The 13409-nt window shown below is 36.3% G+C and overlaps 1 protein-coding gene across 2 annotated transcripts in view; it reads right to left on the bottom strand.

Moving 5' to 3' along the window:
- Positions 1-13409, bottom strand: part of IPO8 (importin 8) — a 47575-nt gene that overhangs the window by 20262 nt on the left and 13904 nt on the right. For both annotated transcript variants that reach the window (XM_042889800.1, XM_042889799.1), the window contains exons 8-16: positions 12956-13040; positions 9571-9705; positions 8754-8853; positions 7038-7114; positions 5656-5772; positions 2525-2614; positions 1732-1897; positions 994-1154; positions 425-550 (exon numbers count right to left, since the gene is read on the bottom strand). In XM_042889800.1, coding sequence (XP_042745734.1) covers positions 425-550; positions 994-1154; positions 1732-1897; positions 2525-2614; positions 5656-5772; positions 7038-7114; positions 8754-8853; positions 9571-9705; positions 12956-13040 — 1057 coding nt within the window. The remainder of the gene's footprint in view (positions 1-424; positions 551-993; positions 1155-1731; positions 1898-2524; positions 2615-5655; positions 5773-7037; positions 7115-8753; positions 8854-9570; positions 9706-12955; positions 13041-13409) is intronic.

Below are 13409 nucleotides of genomic sequence, written 5' to 3'. Positions count from 1 at the left end.
ATGTAGACTTGTACCACCAAAAAGACCAATTCCTAGAAATCCTATCCAAGAAATTGCTAGGTGAATAACAAAATGAGTCACCATTAGCAAAACGTTACCCACATGCAAAATATTACATCCTAATGACCATTTAACACTCTGTAATAACTATCCAATGAAGTATTTACCAGAATAAGGGCTGAAGATTTTACACTCAGGATATAAATTCCCTGTAAGCTTGAGAGCAAAGCTGAAAAATTAAGAAAACATAAATAAACTAGGCTTTAAATTCAAATTTCTCAGAGGCCACTTGGTACTAATTCACCATCCTGCTATAGTAAATGTTCATTCATGTGCATCAAGTGATGCAACACATCCACAAAAGTGCTTGTTGTTATGAATTGAAAGGCATGAAGAACAGCAGACATAGAAGAGGAAATCTCACCTCCTTGTGATCTTCCACAACTGTTAGGATAGTGTCAATAGTGTGCAAGATACCCATGGCCATAACTGTTTTGTCCTCCACTTCCTCATATTCCTCACTCTGAAGTACTTTACCAAATATTTCAGCCTATGAAAGAAAAACAACCAATTTGACAATCAAAAGACAACTCACATTCTTCATTTTTCATGTAGAAACAAGATAGCTAAGGCAAAACCATCAGTGCCCTGTCTGTAAGAGCTGTCAGTATTGAAAAATACGCTTCTTAGTTTTGAAAAATGAATATAGAAAATGAATTTTTTTTTGAGAAGTCTGGTCATTTGATAACATTTCAAATGTTAAATAGTCAAAACTTGACTAGTTAAAACAAAGGGCAAAATTCAGCATCTCTGAAAGCCTCTGAAAAGGTTTTAAAGGTGCTTCAGACTGAAATACAAACTGTGGTGAATACTATAGGTGGGCCTTCACAGGGATTATTTTAAACAGTGTGCACTTCAAACCAAGTTAATAAGAAGTTTACAAAGCCAGGCATACACTTGTGATCGGGCAGTAACTTTAGTACTGTCTCTTACCAGGTGTTGTGTCATGTCAACAGCGATGGTAGCTACTTCCTGACTGTACTCACAGATCATCTTCTGGATTACATTTGTAAGATCATCGTTTTCTGTCTCTCTAACAATGTGCAAGAGCTCTTGCATAACTGGTCTTACATATGGCTTCACGTATTCCTTAGCTTAAAAAAAAGTTAAAATTAAATGAAATCAGTTAACCTTAAACACAAATATACTCAAAACTGCTAGGTAATTGACTGCTCTCCAATGAAGTAATTTTAAAAGGATTAAAATTTACACATACACAAACAAAACCAAGAAGTCCCACCCAAAGCACTGATACAGCACATAACCAGCAGACTAACGGAGTACATAGACTGCACATAGTACAGCCATCTACAAAAAACATCCACTGTTTCAAAGGAATACATGCCCTTACACACAGGAAGCGCTCATTCTAAAATACACGCCACTTCACCTCATGAAAGAAAATGAAAGATGGATACTATTTAATCAAGTGAAATACTCTGATACTGATTTTGATGCAGAAACCCAACGTAAAAACTTGCATTAGAATTCTGGGCTGTATACAGCAGCTAATGAATAAGTGAAGCTGTCAGAACATGATGAAATGTTCCAAAATCTGTGTCTTTAAATGGTAAAAATGTTTAGATAAATCTGCACAAATCTTATCGTCGTCTACAAAAATAAATAGAGAAATAAATCAGTACGTACAATTGATGAATCACTGCAGCCTACCTTGCTCCTGGTGGCTTATTAACATCTGAAGAGCTATGGCAGCTTCTACCTTGACAGGCATTTCTTTATCATCAATCAGGCTCTTCTTTGCCAGCTCTACTGCATTCCTCAAGTTCAGCTCATTGTGAAAATTCAAAGCACTGAATGAATGAAGTACCCAACAGGACTGCATGAAAAAAAGCAAAGGCAAGTTAGGGACTACTTTTCTCTTGATTGCAATGTATTCATACGGTAACGCATAACTGTTTTTACAGTCAGTAAAAAGGTACAGTCAGTCTACAAGGTAGACAAGCCAGTTCTTTACTTTCCTTCCCCAAAATCCAATAAATCCAGTGGGCACAATATTAGCATTTACAGTTCTGGTCCTTCTGAAGAAAAATACCAGAAAATAAACAAAAGAAAATTAACCATCTGTTTATGACTCACAGGCACTTGTGGATTTTGTTCAAGCTATACCCAAAACTCTGTGAAAATTCTACCTATTCTTCACAAGTATCCAGCAACTGTAGTTACTGAGATACTAATGAAAAATAATCACAAAACAGTCACAATCACTGCTCAAATTCTTCAGTTTGACCGAGGGTGTAAACAACAATGTAAGAGACCTTCCTACAATTCAATTAACTGACTGTTCAATTTCTAAGTTAAAATGTTGAAAAATTAATGTACAAGAGAGCTATTTGAATTTTTACAATATATTTGCTTTACTTCTTTCACTGACACTCAGAATGAAGTTAAACTCAAAGGAAAGAAACACAGCAAATACTAAAGATGACTTAACTGGTGAACTTACTCTAGCTCTGAGGTACCCCAGGTTAGACATGAACAGTGGAAATACATGATTCTGTAACATCAGCTCCATTTGATCCTTGAATACACTCTTCTGTTGGTGAAAAGAAAAACAAATTTTGGAGACCACTCATTTCATATATTCAACTTAAGTCAGAAAATCATTTTAAATATCTTGATATCTTGAAAAATAGAATGATTTGTCTACAAAATACATATGAAGAGGTATGGATCTTGTAACTTTAACTGAACAAACCTCAAGTTGAAAACCAGGTAAGTAAAAAATCTGTTCATATAATAATCAACTCTACGTTACTTTTTATAACACTAAACCAGGAATTTTCATTTTCTCTGAAGCACTGTTTCCAGCTCATTTTTATTCTTAAAAATTAATTAGGATGAAGAACCCAGTGCTTTGAGTATTCCTAGAACAGAGCGCATACACAGCTTAAGATAAACTGAAATTTAGTGTGACACAGATCTGAGATTCAAATGACCTGCCATTACTATAAGCATTACAGCTAATTATTTTACACATCACAACAGCTCACATATTTTTACATATTCAAAAATATTGCTTTCAATATTGTTATTGATGGAAAAAGAATTCCTTTATGATAGCAATTTCTTTGTCTGGATGTGGATAAGCAGTTGAAACCATTTTTCAATATTCCAAATTTGGCAAATTCCAAGAATTCACAGAATGCCAGAACCAGCTGCATGGAGACTGGGGACTTTCCTAGCACATACTGACCCAATATATGAGGAAAAAAAAATAATAATCATACCAGGGACTGTGCCACCATGTAAAGGAACAAATAAGTGGCTAGGAAGAGGTGAAAGCAAATATGCAATACCGAATGTATCTTAAGTGATCATACTTCTACTTCACTAATTCCTACATCAATTTTTCCCCATGCAGATTCCCAAACCTTAAGAGAGGCAGATGAAGAACTGGGAAGAGGGAAAAAAAAAAATACGAAGAAGGGAAAAGAATTTTTCCTTTTGTACACATCAGAGGTTTGCACGCACTTAAATGGAGAGTATGTGGAAAACAAGGTAGATAAGCCAGTCATTGTGTCTTCAAGCAACTTTTGATCAGTGTCTCAGGTGGCTCTCCAGGCAAAAGACACTTACAAGAAAGTATTTTATGTAGAAATGGCTCATGGAATTTTTTCATCTGCCAAATCCCAAACAAAAAATTCAGAATAGAGAGAAGACGGCAACTTTGGGGATTACTACTCTTTTATAAAATATAACCTTAGGTTTCAAGACAGAAAATTCAGATAGTAGCAGTATAGTGGAATAAATTTCTTTTTTCTCAGGACAAAGATAAATGAAACTCCATTCAGTATGAAAGACTCCTCACAACATAAAGAATATTCTATTCTTTGTTATACTCCAACATGAACCATGGCACTTGTAATCCAATATATCTAAAAAAAATTTCCAAAAGTTACTGATGTTTCAGGATTTCAGTTTCATATCATGTATTGGTACAGTGGTTAAAAAATATACAGAGAAAGTACGTCGGTGAACTGTTCCTTGTAACATGAATAAGAGAATCATTTAGGTTGGAAAACACCACTAGGATGAAGGCCTACCAGCCACCTGACACTACCAAGTCCACTACTAAACCATGGCTCTAAGTGTCACATACACATCTTTTAAATACCTCCCTGGGCAGTCTGTTCCAATGCCTCACCATCCTTTCTGTGAAGAAATTCTTCCTGGTATCCAACCTAAACCTCCCCTGGTGGACTTGAGGCCATTTCCATGCCCTATTGCTAGTTACCTGAGAAAAGAGACTGATCTTCATCTTGCTACAACCTCCTTTCAGATGGCTGTAGAGAGTAACAGGTCTCCCTCCTCAGCCTCCTCTAAATGGTGCCAGTTCTCTCAGTCACCCCTTGTAACTCGTTTTCTAGTCCCTTCACCAGCTTCACTGCTCTTCTCTAAATGCATTCCAGCAAATCAGTATCTTTCTTGGAGATACTCAAATATCTTAGTATTCGAGCTGCAGTCTCACTGGCACCAAATACAGAGGGACAAATACACCAAACACAGTGGGTTCCTCACTCTGTTGGCTCCACTATTTCTGCTGCAGACCAGGATACCATTGGCCTCCTTGGCCACCTGGGCACATGGCCAGCTCACGTTCAACTAGTCGTCAACCAGCATCCCTCTTTTCTCCTGGGCACCCTTCCAGCCACTTCCCCCCTAGCACTGTACCGCTGCACTGGGGTTGTTACGACCCAAGTGCAGCACTCAGCCTTTAGCCTTTCAAGGCTTTGTATGAAGAAGCCTACTGCATAGAGAGATAACTCACATAAAATAATTTTTTACATAATTTAAAAAGACGCTTCGAGCCTCCATTCTCATTCTGAAAGTGATAACTTTTTGGCAGTTACTTTTGAGGTGGAAAGAGAGTGTACTTGGACCCCACAGCCTACAGAAACATAAGAGAAATTCTAACTACTACTACTACTACTACACTGGCCAGTAATAGGATAGGTCAAATGTGTATTCAAACATCAAAGAAAAACTGAAATTGTGAAGATATTGTGTATAAAAAATGAAGGACAGAAATTCTTATTTCCACTTTCCACTGATTTGGAAAACTCCCAGATAGATGGTGACATACATCTTGAAGTTACGCATTGTAGGGTACAAAGGCTGTAAACTAGACAAAACATTCCTACAACATGCTAAGCAAACATTTTTCTGGAACCAGGAGGAGCCCGCAATAGTGCAAGCTGTTGGGAGGGGTTTCTAAAGAATAATAAGCAATGTTATTGATGGAATGCATGTTTGTTTTTCTTAACACCCTTCCATTTTACTAGTAAAGCATGAGAAGACCAAGGGATGGTTCAGCAGGAAACAAAGAGAGCTTTGGAGAAACTTGAGAACAAAAATCAGCATATAAAATGGGAATACATAAAACCAGCAAAGAACATAAATATTTTTAAAGGAACAAACCCTCAGAATCTTACTGCACATTGCAGTCTTTCTACTGATTCCAAAAATACAGTTGTGGGCTAGCCAGACTTTAATAAGCTAATAAATTTTATTGGAAAAATGGAATTACAAAAAGAACTACAAACATAAACATATTTTACTTATTTACCCACTTACTTTCAGTAAAATATCTGCTAAGGATCCTATCACATGCAAAGCTCCATCTTTCTTCCTCGGATCAATGTTTGGCTCTGTCAGAATCTGGTAGCAATATGCCATCATTTTTGGCAATACCTGCGTACGACAAAAAGCACGGAATCTCCTTTTGTCAGTGAAGTATCCAAATCAAATTATTTTTGAAGCATTAAGTTTAAAAAATCACATGACTTTTGTAAGTAGAAATCTCATCCCAAAGCAATTGGGAGGTACTACGCGGACCATCTTCCCAGATTTAAAAAATTCCTTTTCCAACTTTTCCTTCAAGCTTTACAAAACTGAATTCATCTCCCTGAAATTTCATATTAGTGACAGTGATTATGGTATTTTTGTTGTTCTGAGGCAAACCAGGAAAGGTGAGGAAAAGACAAGAGGTTCAAACAGATTTATTTTTTCCCCCTGAACTTCCCATTTGGTTAGCCCACTACGTGTATAAAGGCATGTGTGCACGTACATGTATGTATGAACACAAACATATTCAAGAGCAGCTTTGATTAAAACCTCAGATTTATTTTAATCTGTCAATCTTGGCAACAACTTGCAAAGTCAGCTAGATTTGGAAAGGTTTCTTGGCAAAACAAATTGCTTACTGTGGTCTCCTCCGGCATTACATGCTTTTCAGAAATGACGTTTTGACAATTTGAGTACAAATTATGAAATAGAGAAGGTCAGCAGACACAGACTGCTTTAACAATAAAGAAATTGAAAGGTCACAGGCTATTTCACCTGATACAAAGACTATGGTCTTTTCTGAAAATTCAGGAAGAAATCGACCTCCATGTTTATGGCACGTGAAAATGGTTGCCAGAGAAGTCAGTATTCTGAACGATATGGTTTGCAGGGCTAGGCTGAATGATTTTTCTTTTAGCATATATCACTGTAAATATAAAAGGATCTATAGAAAAGTTATGTTCTCATTTAAAGATCAGCTCCATGAAATTCATTTCATTCTTCCTAATTTCACTGTTGTCAACAGGACTTTAAATTGCATCAGTGAAAATTAACAAGTATTAGATTCACTTGTGCTGCTGCTACACTTTGAGAATCTCTGAAGAGCCATGGCAGATCCTGTTCATAAACATGGGAAGCTATTACTACATCTACTCCAATTTGTTTTATTGGGCATGTTAATTTCAGAGCTGTAAGAGGAAACCACTCATTTATTTATACTTACATATTTTAATTCTCCCCAAATTGATGGCATTCAGCCAGGAATGAGTTTGGCCACATATTAGCAAGTAAATTATTTTGAGACGCTTCCTGTAACATCTTCAAATGTAAGGGAAAATAACATTTTTAAAGAAAGTTCAAGCAAAAATTAGAAAAAAAAAAAAGTTCCATACCTCTTTCCTCTTCTTTGCTGCTGTATAAAGGAGATTCTGTGCTGCTGTTGTTGTGGATGCATAATCCTCAAATACATCTAACATTAAAGATAAATTAATAAACTCACTTTCTGATTATAACATCATAGAATGCTGATAAACCAACTGAAGCTTGTTGGACACGACTGTCTTCAATTAACATTTGAAGAGTCAGACTCAAGCTCACATCACCCACAAAAGTATTTACTTCTTGACTTCCTAATCTACTGACCACTCATCACTCCCTTTATCAAGACCGAATGATTTACTCATTAGTTCTTTTGAGATCATGTATTTAATGGATGAAAAATTGTTTTATATTTGCTGGTTGTTGCTCTCTCTTTTTTTTTTTCTTTTTCTTTTTTTTTTTTAATTAAAACCACTATAAGAACACCAATGCATTCCAGAGCAATCTGTACAACATATGTACACAATTTTGGCTTGATTTTATTGAAACCTCATGGGAAACTCTGAATGTAAAAAAATCCTCAGATCTGGTGTCGTTTAAATTTGCTGAAAGATGAAGCTTTTCAGCTTCTTTCATTACAAGTAAACCTCTTTTAATCGTACTAAAAATATAATTTATATATTGAAAAACAATCTGTGCTGCCAAACGTGTTCTAATTCAAACATCCCTACATAGATTGCATTAAATAAAAGGATCTAGAAAAATAACATTAAAATGTGTTTAAAATTACACAGTAACTTTTCCTGAGATCTCAAAGATAAATCAAGATTCAGAAATACTACCATTCCTGTTGCAAATCTAAATACTTTTCACTAAATTTCAAGTAAGTGTGCATTTATGCTTCCATAATACAGTTCAAATCTGTATTTAACTCTCAGCTCCAAATAAAAATAGGGCTCACTGCTTACACAAAAATAACAGAATTTAGATACCAAAAAATCAGCTACACATTTGTATCCCTGTCATCAATACTATGATGATTAATTGTTTTCTATAACTTTCCAAGATTAGAGGGTTGTCTGTTTGTTTTTTAAGTATTCCAGGACTTTTTACACTCTGTTTTTTCATATGCTAACCAAAATGCAATTAATTAACAATTTCCAAATGCTCCATGTCTCTGTGGTGCCTGGCATACTGGAATTTTATAGCAGGATAAACTTGCTATATTTTTAAGTACCCTTCACTTTTTCGATGCTATGACCCTTTTAACATGACTAATTATTACAAGTTAGTCCAATGTGTAGTTCCCAAGATTTTTTCTGTGTGACTTTTGAAAAATATATATACACCTAATTGTTTTACAACTTAGTAATAACAGTTGGCAAAAGATACCAAAAACAAGAGCAATATTCAATAGAGAAAGAGCAAGTCAGGCCTCTTCTGGTCAGAGTGTGAGCTGCAAGAGCTTGCAGACAGCTGTCATGCTTCCAATTCAGGATTCTAAAACTGGCATTCTAAGGAAAGCAAGCCAGTCTACTAGCTGCACTGAGCACATCTGTAGTAGAAAACAATTTTTACAGAATTAGTTTACGAGCAGTAGCCAAATGGCCAAAACTCACTCGATTTGCCTTTTAATTACAGATTGGTGAGATTTAGGAAACAAATTCTCTTCTTCCTATTCTTCAAGACACTCAGCAACACAAAGACATTATGGTTGCCACTCTACATTTGGGACTATGGTATACAATTGTAATGAAAACCAAAAGTAAATTCTAACTGCAGGCTGTTACCAAATTTCATGCGGATATATTCATACGGATCTTCTTGCCACAGCTCTTCATCCTCATCTTTGTAGCACATTAGGGAGAATATCACTTCTTCTGTTATACTCTAATGTTAGAGAAGTCAAATGCGTGTAAGTACATAGGAAACCAAATTCCAGTACTGATTCTCTTTTCCGTTTGCAACAGATACAGACAGCAGTAATTACATAATCTAACTTTATAATAGTCACCACCACACACAAAATACACTTCAGTATCTAATCTGTAAGCAACAGAACATTGCATTCTGCAGAAGGCTCTCACAGATACAACACTTAACATGAGAACAGGCTTCAACATCCTCCCCCATAACATTCATGGGATTAACAAACTTATATTAACTAGCTTATAATGTGGAGAAAAGAGATACGAAAATCACTTTTCCCTTGTTCTTACATCTACATATAAAATATATCCTTAAAACACTTCAGTTCCTCATAGTTTATGGTACCTTTGGTGACCGTCTTTGCACTGCAATCAACTATAATTTCCAAATCTATAGTAACTTCTTCACACTAGCAACTAATAAAAGCCAGAACTTTGTGTCAGACTTCAGCAAAATAAGGAATTAATGGAACAGAATCCTTAATCGCATTGATAATATCTGCAATAAAAGTTAGTTATGATATTGTAAAAAAGAACTGCAGTGTGGGAATGCTTTTTTTTTTTTTTTTTTTTTTTTGCCATGTTGATGCTGCATGAAAGATTCATGAAACTACAGGAAACTGCTTCTTTTATCATTCTGATGACATGCACTATCTCGGCCTGGGTTTTATCTACTGACCTGTATGTGTGGCTTCATTTGCTTCCACGTTACAGAGTGAATGACCCCTTGGTTCAGGTAATTTAACGTTTGCTGAAGAACACGTGGTGCAACATAGTCCTTTTGTCTGTATTGGTCTAAGATTCTTAACAGAACCTAAAGAAACAAAGAATTGGTATTTTTAAATGAAGATGGAAAATTAGCTGTCATACATGGACATGCAGGACAGCTTTTCAGTGAATTTCAGCACACAAATAGTTACAAAAGTTCTAGTGTCAGTAACCACCGCAGTGTCTTTGATTCAAAAGTTTAGAGATCACTGAAACGTTAAGAACCTAAACTTGCAAGCATTTAGGTACATTTACCTTTACTATTAGATCCATCACATGATCACTTGTGATTGTAAACCAAAAGCAAGCATCAGAATTCACAGACTCACAGTTTACACAGGCCTCAGACCAATTTGGAACAGATACTGAAAAGGTACAGCGGTATTTTCAAGCCAGTTGGCATCTAAATCTGTTAATGGAGTTTGTGTTCATTTTGAACAGACAATCCCCTAAAGAAGCCAAATGACTTTGGAAGAAGAGCAGTAATAATAGAAATAATAAACTAAAAAAGGAAATTGGGTCAACATCTAAATCTGTGAATCAGGTGATGAAAAAAAACTTCAGTTGGTTGTTGTCAGTATCAGATAGTGTCACATAGCACGCTATCACAAACTGTAACACAATGCTTATTAGAAAGGCTTGCTCTTCTAAGAACGACCTACAGTACAAAGCCACTATTCAACATTAATAGCAAAGGAACTACTGAGTGTAAGTAAAGATAAAGAACTGCCACACAGACAAGCAACAATAAAAATCAAGGACAAAGCGTAACAACAGTACTGAATTGTGTTTTCAGAAGAAAAACTCTACTTAATAATTCTTTACAACACTATAGTAAATCTTATTTTGAACGTAACTCTTTCCCTTAGGGGTACTAAGTCTGATCTTACTCTTTTTTACAATACACTCCTTGAGCAAAGATTGGCAATATCTCACACAGACTCTAACACAGTGTCAGCAGTTAACTGAAAAATATGTAACAAAGGCTTAGTAATGTAATATTCACAATAGCATTCTGACTAACTCTGCCATGAAACATGACAGATCAGCATCTACGAGTGAGAAGTGAAAGAAATATGCAGATCATCCAAGAGCATTTATTTTTCGAGTTAAACTGCTCTCCCCCTGCTTCATATCCCGGTCTTTTAAAAAACATTAAGTATTGTAAATGACCACTGCCCATGGAAGCCTCTTTCTCTACTCAGGAATTAATTATTGCAAAGAAATTAGAATTTATATTTGACTGTTTCTCCTTCCTTTTTATTTGATGCTTAGCAGTCTCCCCACAACCATCCTTTAGTTCTTATCATTCACATATTTACACAGAATTGATACACCAATGGATAAATTGTTTTGTTTTCTATAACCGGATGGAGAAAAGTAATTGTTTTTGCAGACAATCTTGTTATTTTGAAATAGTCTGAAGGTGACTTAATTATTAGGCATGGTCAATGTGGGTTCATGAATCTTGCCTTACTAATTTGATCTCATTCTATAATAAGGCCCTAAGCTTGGTAGATAAAAGGAAGGCAGTGCATTTAATATTTCTGAATTTTAGTGCAGCCTCACTGACCATCCCTCATGTCATCCTTGTGGATAAATTGCCCAATTGTGAAATAAACAGCTTCACACTACACCAGGTGATGAAATGGCTCAAAAGCAGAGCTCAAAGAGTTGTACTGAAAATGGATCACTAGCAATGTTCTCCAGGGCATAAGTCTAGGACCAGTCCTGTTTAAAACTTTTATCAATGATTTGGAGACAGGATAATGAGGAATTTTGCTGAGAGGCCTGTTAGTGTTCAAAAAAACCTTTGGATAATGTCCTCAGTAACACCTCTAACTTCTGATTGGCCCTGAAGTTGTCAGGCAGTTGGACGAGGTCTCTGTAGGTGCCTTTCAACTGAACTTTCTGTTCTATTCCATTCTAATGAAGTGACAACAGCCTGGCACTCTGAATAAGATGCTGGAAGTCTGAGCCCTGAGAAGCCTGCTGATGCCCTGTCAGGGATGTTTCGTCTGGCAGTCTGCTGAGAAGCCACATCCCTGCAAATACAAATTATCCAAACAGGTGCTACTTAAAAATCAAGAGCCCAGAATCACCAGCAGGAGAGTAAACTGCTCTCAAGAGTTTCTCTGGAACAAGTAACCCAAAAGCCTGCCTGGACGCTCAAGAGCTTTAGTTGAGCACAAAGCCTGGGAACTACCTACCACTCTACTTGCTACAGAATGTAGCAAGCTGAATGGGAAACAAAAGGAGCTTGCAAACCACCACTCCACGGACTTCCAGGCACCCAATTGCTACAGTTACTTCCTCAAACTAGGGAGACCCTAGGGAGATCCATTCCCAGAGGACCACAGGTAAGCCGGCGCAAAAGCACAGAAAACATTTACAGGCAGTGTCTCTCTTCTGTGCCGCTTTATCAAAACCGAACCCTCTCCACAATACCATGTTATGCACACATAATTAGCATTCCCCAACAAAAACAACTTACTTGCCAACTGCGAACATATGCTCTATTTTCACAAAATATGCTAACCAGGTAAAAATATTGCTACTCTCCACGCACTTTCTAATTTGATTGTATCCTCCTGACGTAAAACAGGACAGAATCCAGTGTTCCTAAGTTGTCAGCAGCAAAATCACTTATTAAGGAGTGGCCTGATAACACATCCCTCTATGAGAAATCATTGCTTTTTTCTGTTATTTATGTATGCTGGTAACACTGATATGCAGTTGCTTTTCTCAAAGTTTTCCTGCACAGTTTTTCCAAATAGCTGAATATTTGTGTGTTATACCTCAGTTAATTATGGGACTAAGATTTCTAAAGAATTTCTCAATCACTACTGCACAGGAACTGCTGAATCATGGCCTGAACCTTTGATTGATAACCTGAGGCGAGCAATGAGTCACCCCTGGGAGCACAGGTGAAGGCAATTCACCTGTGCTGCTGGAAGGGATGGAGCTTGGCTCCACCTCTCCTAGACCCATTTAAGAGCTGACTATGAGTAAGGAAGGATCTCTTTCTGGAAATTCCTCCATTGGAGTTTTACAGCAAGCCCAGGATAAGAATAAGCACTCTATTCTCTTTTTGGTATAATGACCTATTTAGCCAAGCTCTCTTCTTTATTTCATAATTATAACATCTGTATATTCATTGATTATATAACTATAATGAAAAATGAATCTGATTCCATTCAGTTTTGCTTTATGAACTGATCTGAGCACACTATTGGAAAATGATCTTTATTCAGCTAAAATGACTGAATTTAGAAACAAACTAACTATATACTTACTTGTTGTATGCCCACAGCATATGTTTTTAGAAAAAACTCTGAGAATTCAAAGTATTCTTTAGTTACATTTCCTGGACTTCCATACCTTTAAAACAAAGAGAAGACAAATATTTACTTCCATTGCAAAGAGCCTTCTGTGTCACGAAAATACAGTGTTTTCTGTAACACAAATGACCCTGAGTACCCTTCCATCCCCAATAAATTGTTTCCACAGATATTCTACTAAGCCATTATTTCCTACATGATGCCTCACTTCCCTTTTCTTTTCTTAGAACCTCATCCAGTGCAATGCTATGGTCAAGTAAATACAGCTGCACTGTTGTCATAAGCTCTGTAACTTCTACCTTGTTGGATTTCTTTTCAAATCTTTCCCTGCCTTTGTATTTAAGAATACAAGCAGTTATAGATGAATAAATAAAGATAAAAATACTTTTCCTTGCTAGTTTCTTGCCAG

The sequence above is a fragment of the Lagopus leucura genome, unplaced genomic scaffold, assembly GCF_019238085.1.
Source record: "Lagopus leucura isolate 7727_CA_CO unplaced genomic scaffold, USGS_WTPT01 Super-Scaffold_100159, whole genome shotgun sequence".
Taxonomy (NCBI): domain Eukaryota; kingdom Metazoa; phylum Chordata; class Aves; order Galliformes; family Phasianidae; genus Lagopus; species Lagopus leucura.
The sequence above is the reverse complement of the archived record's forward strand: the minus strand, read 5'-3'. Positions and strand labels throughout refer to the sequence as shown.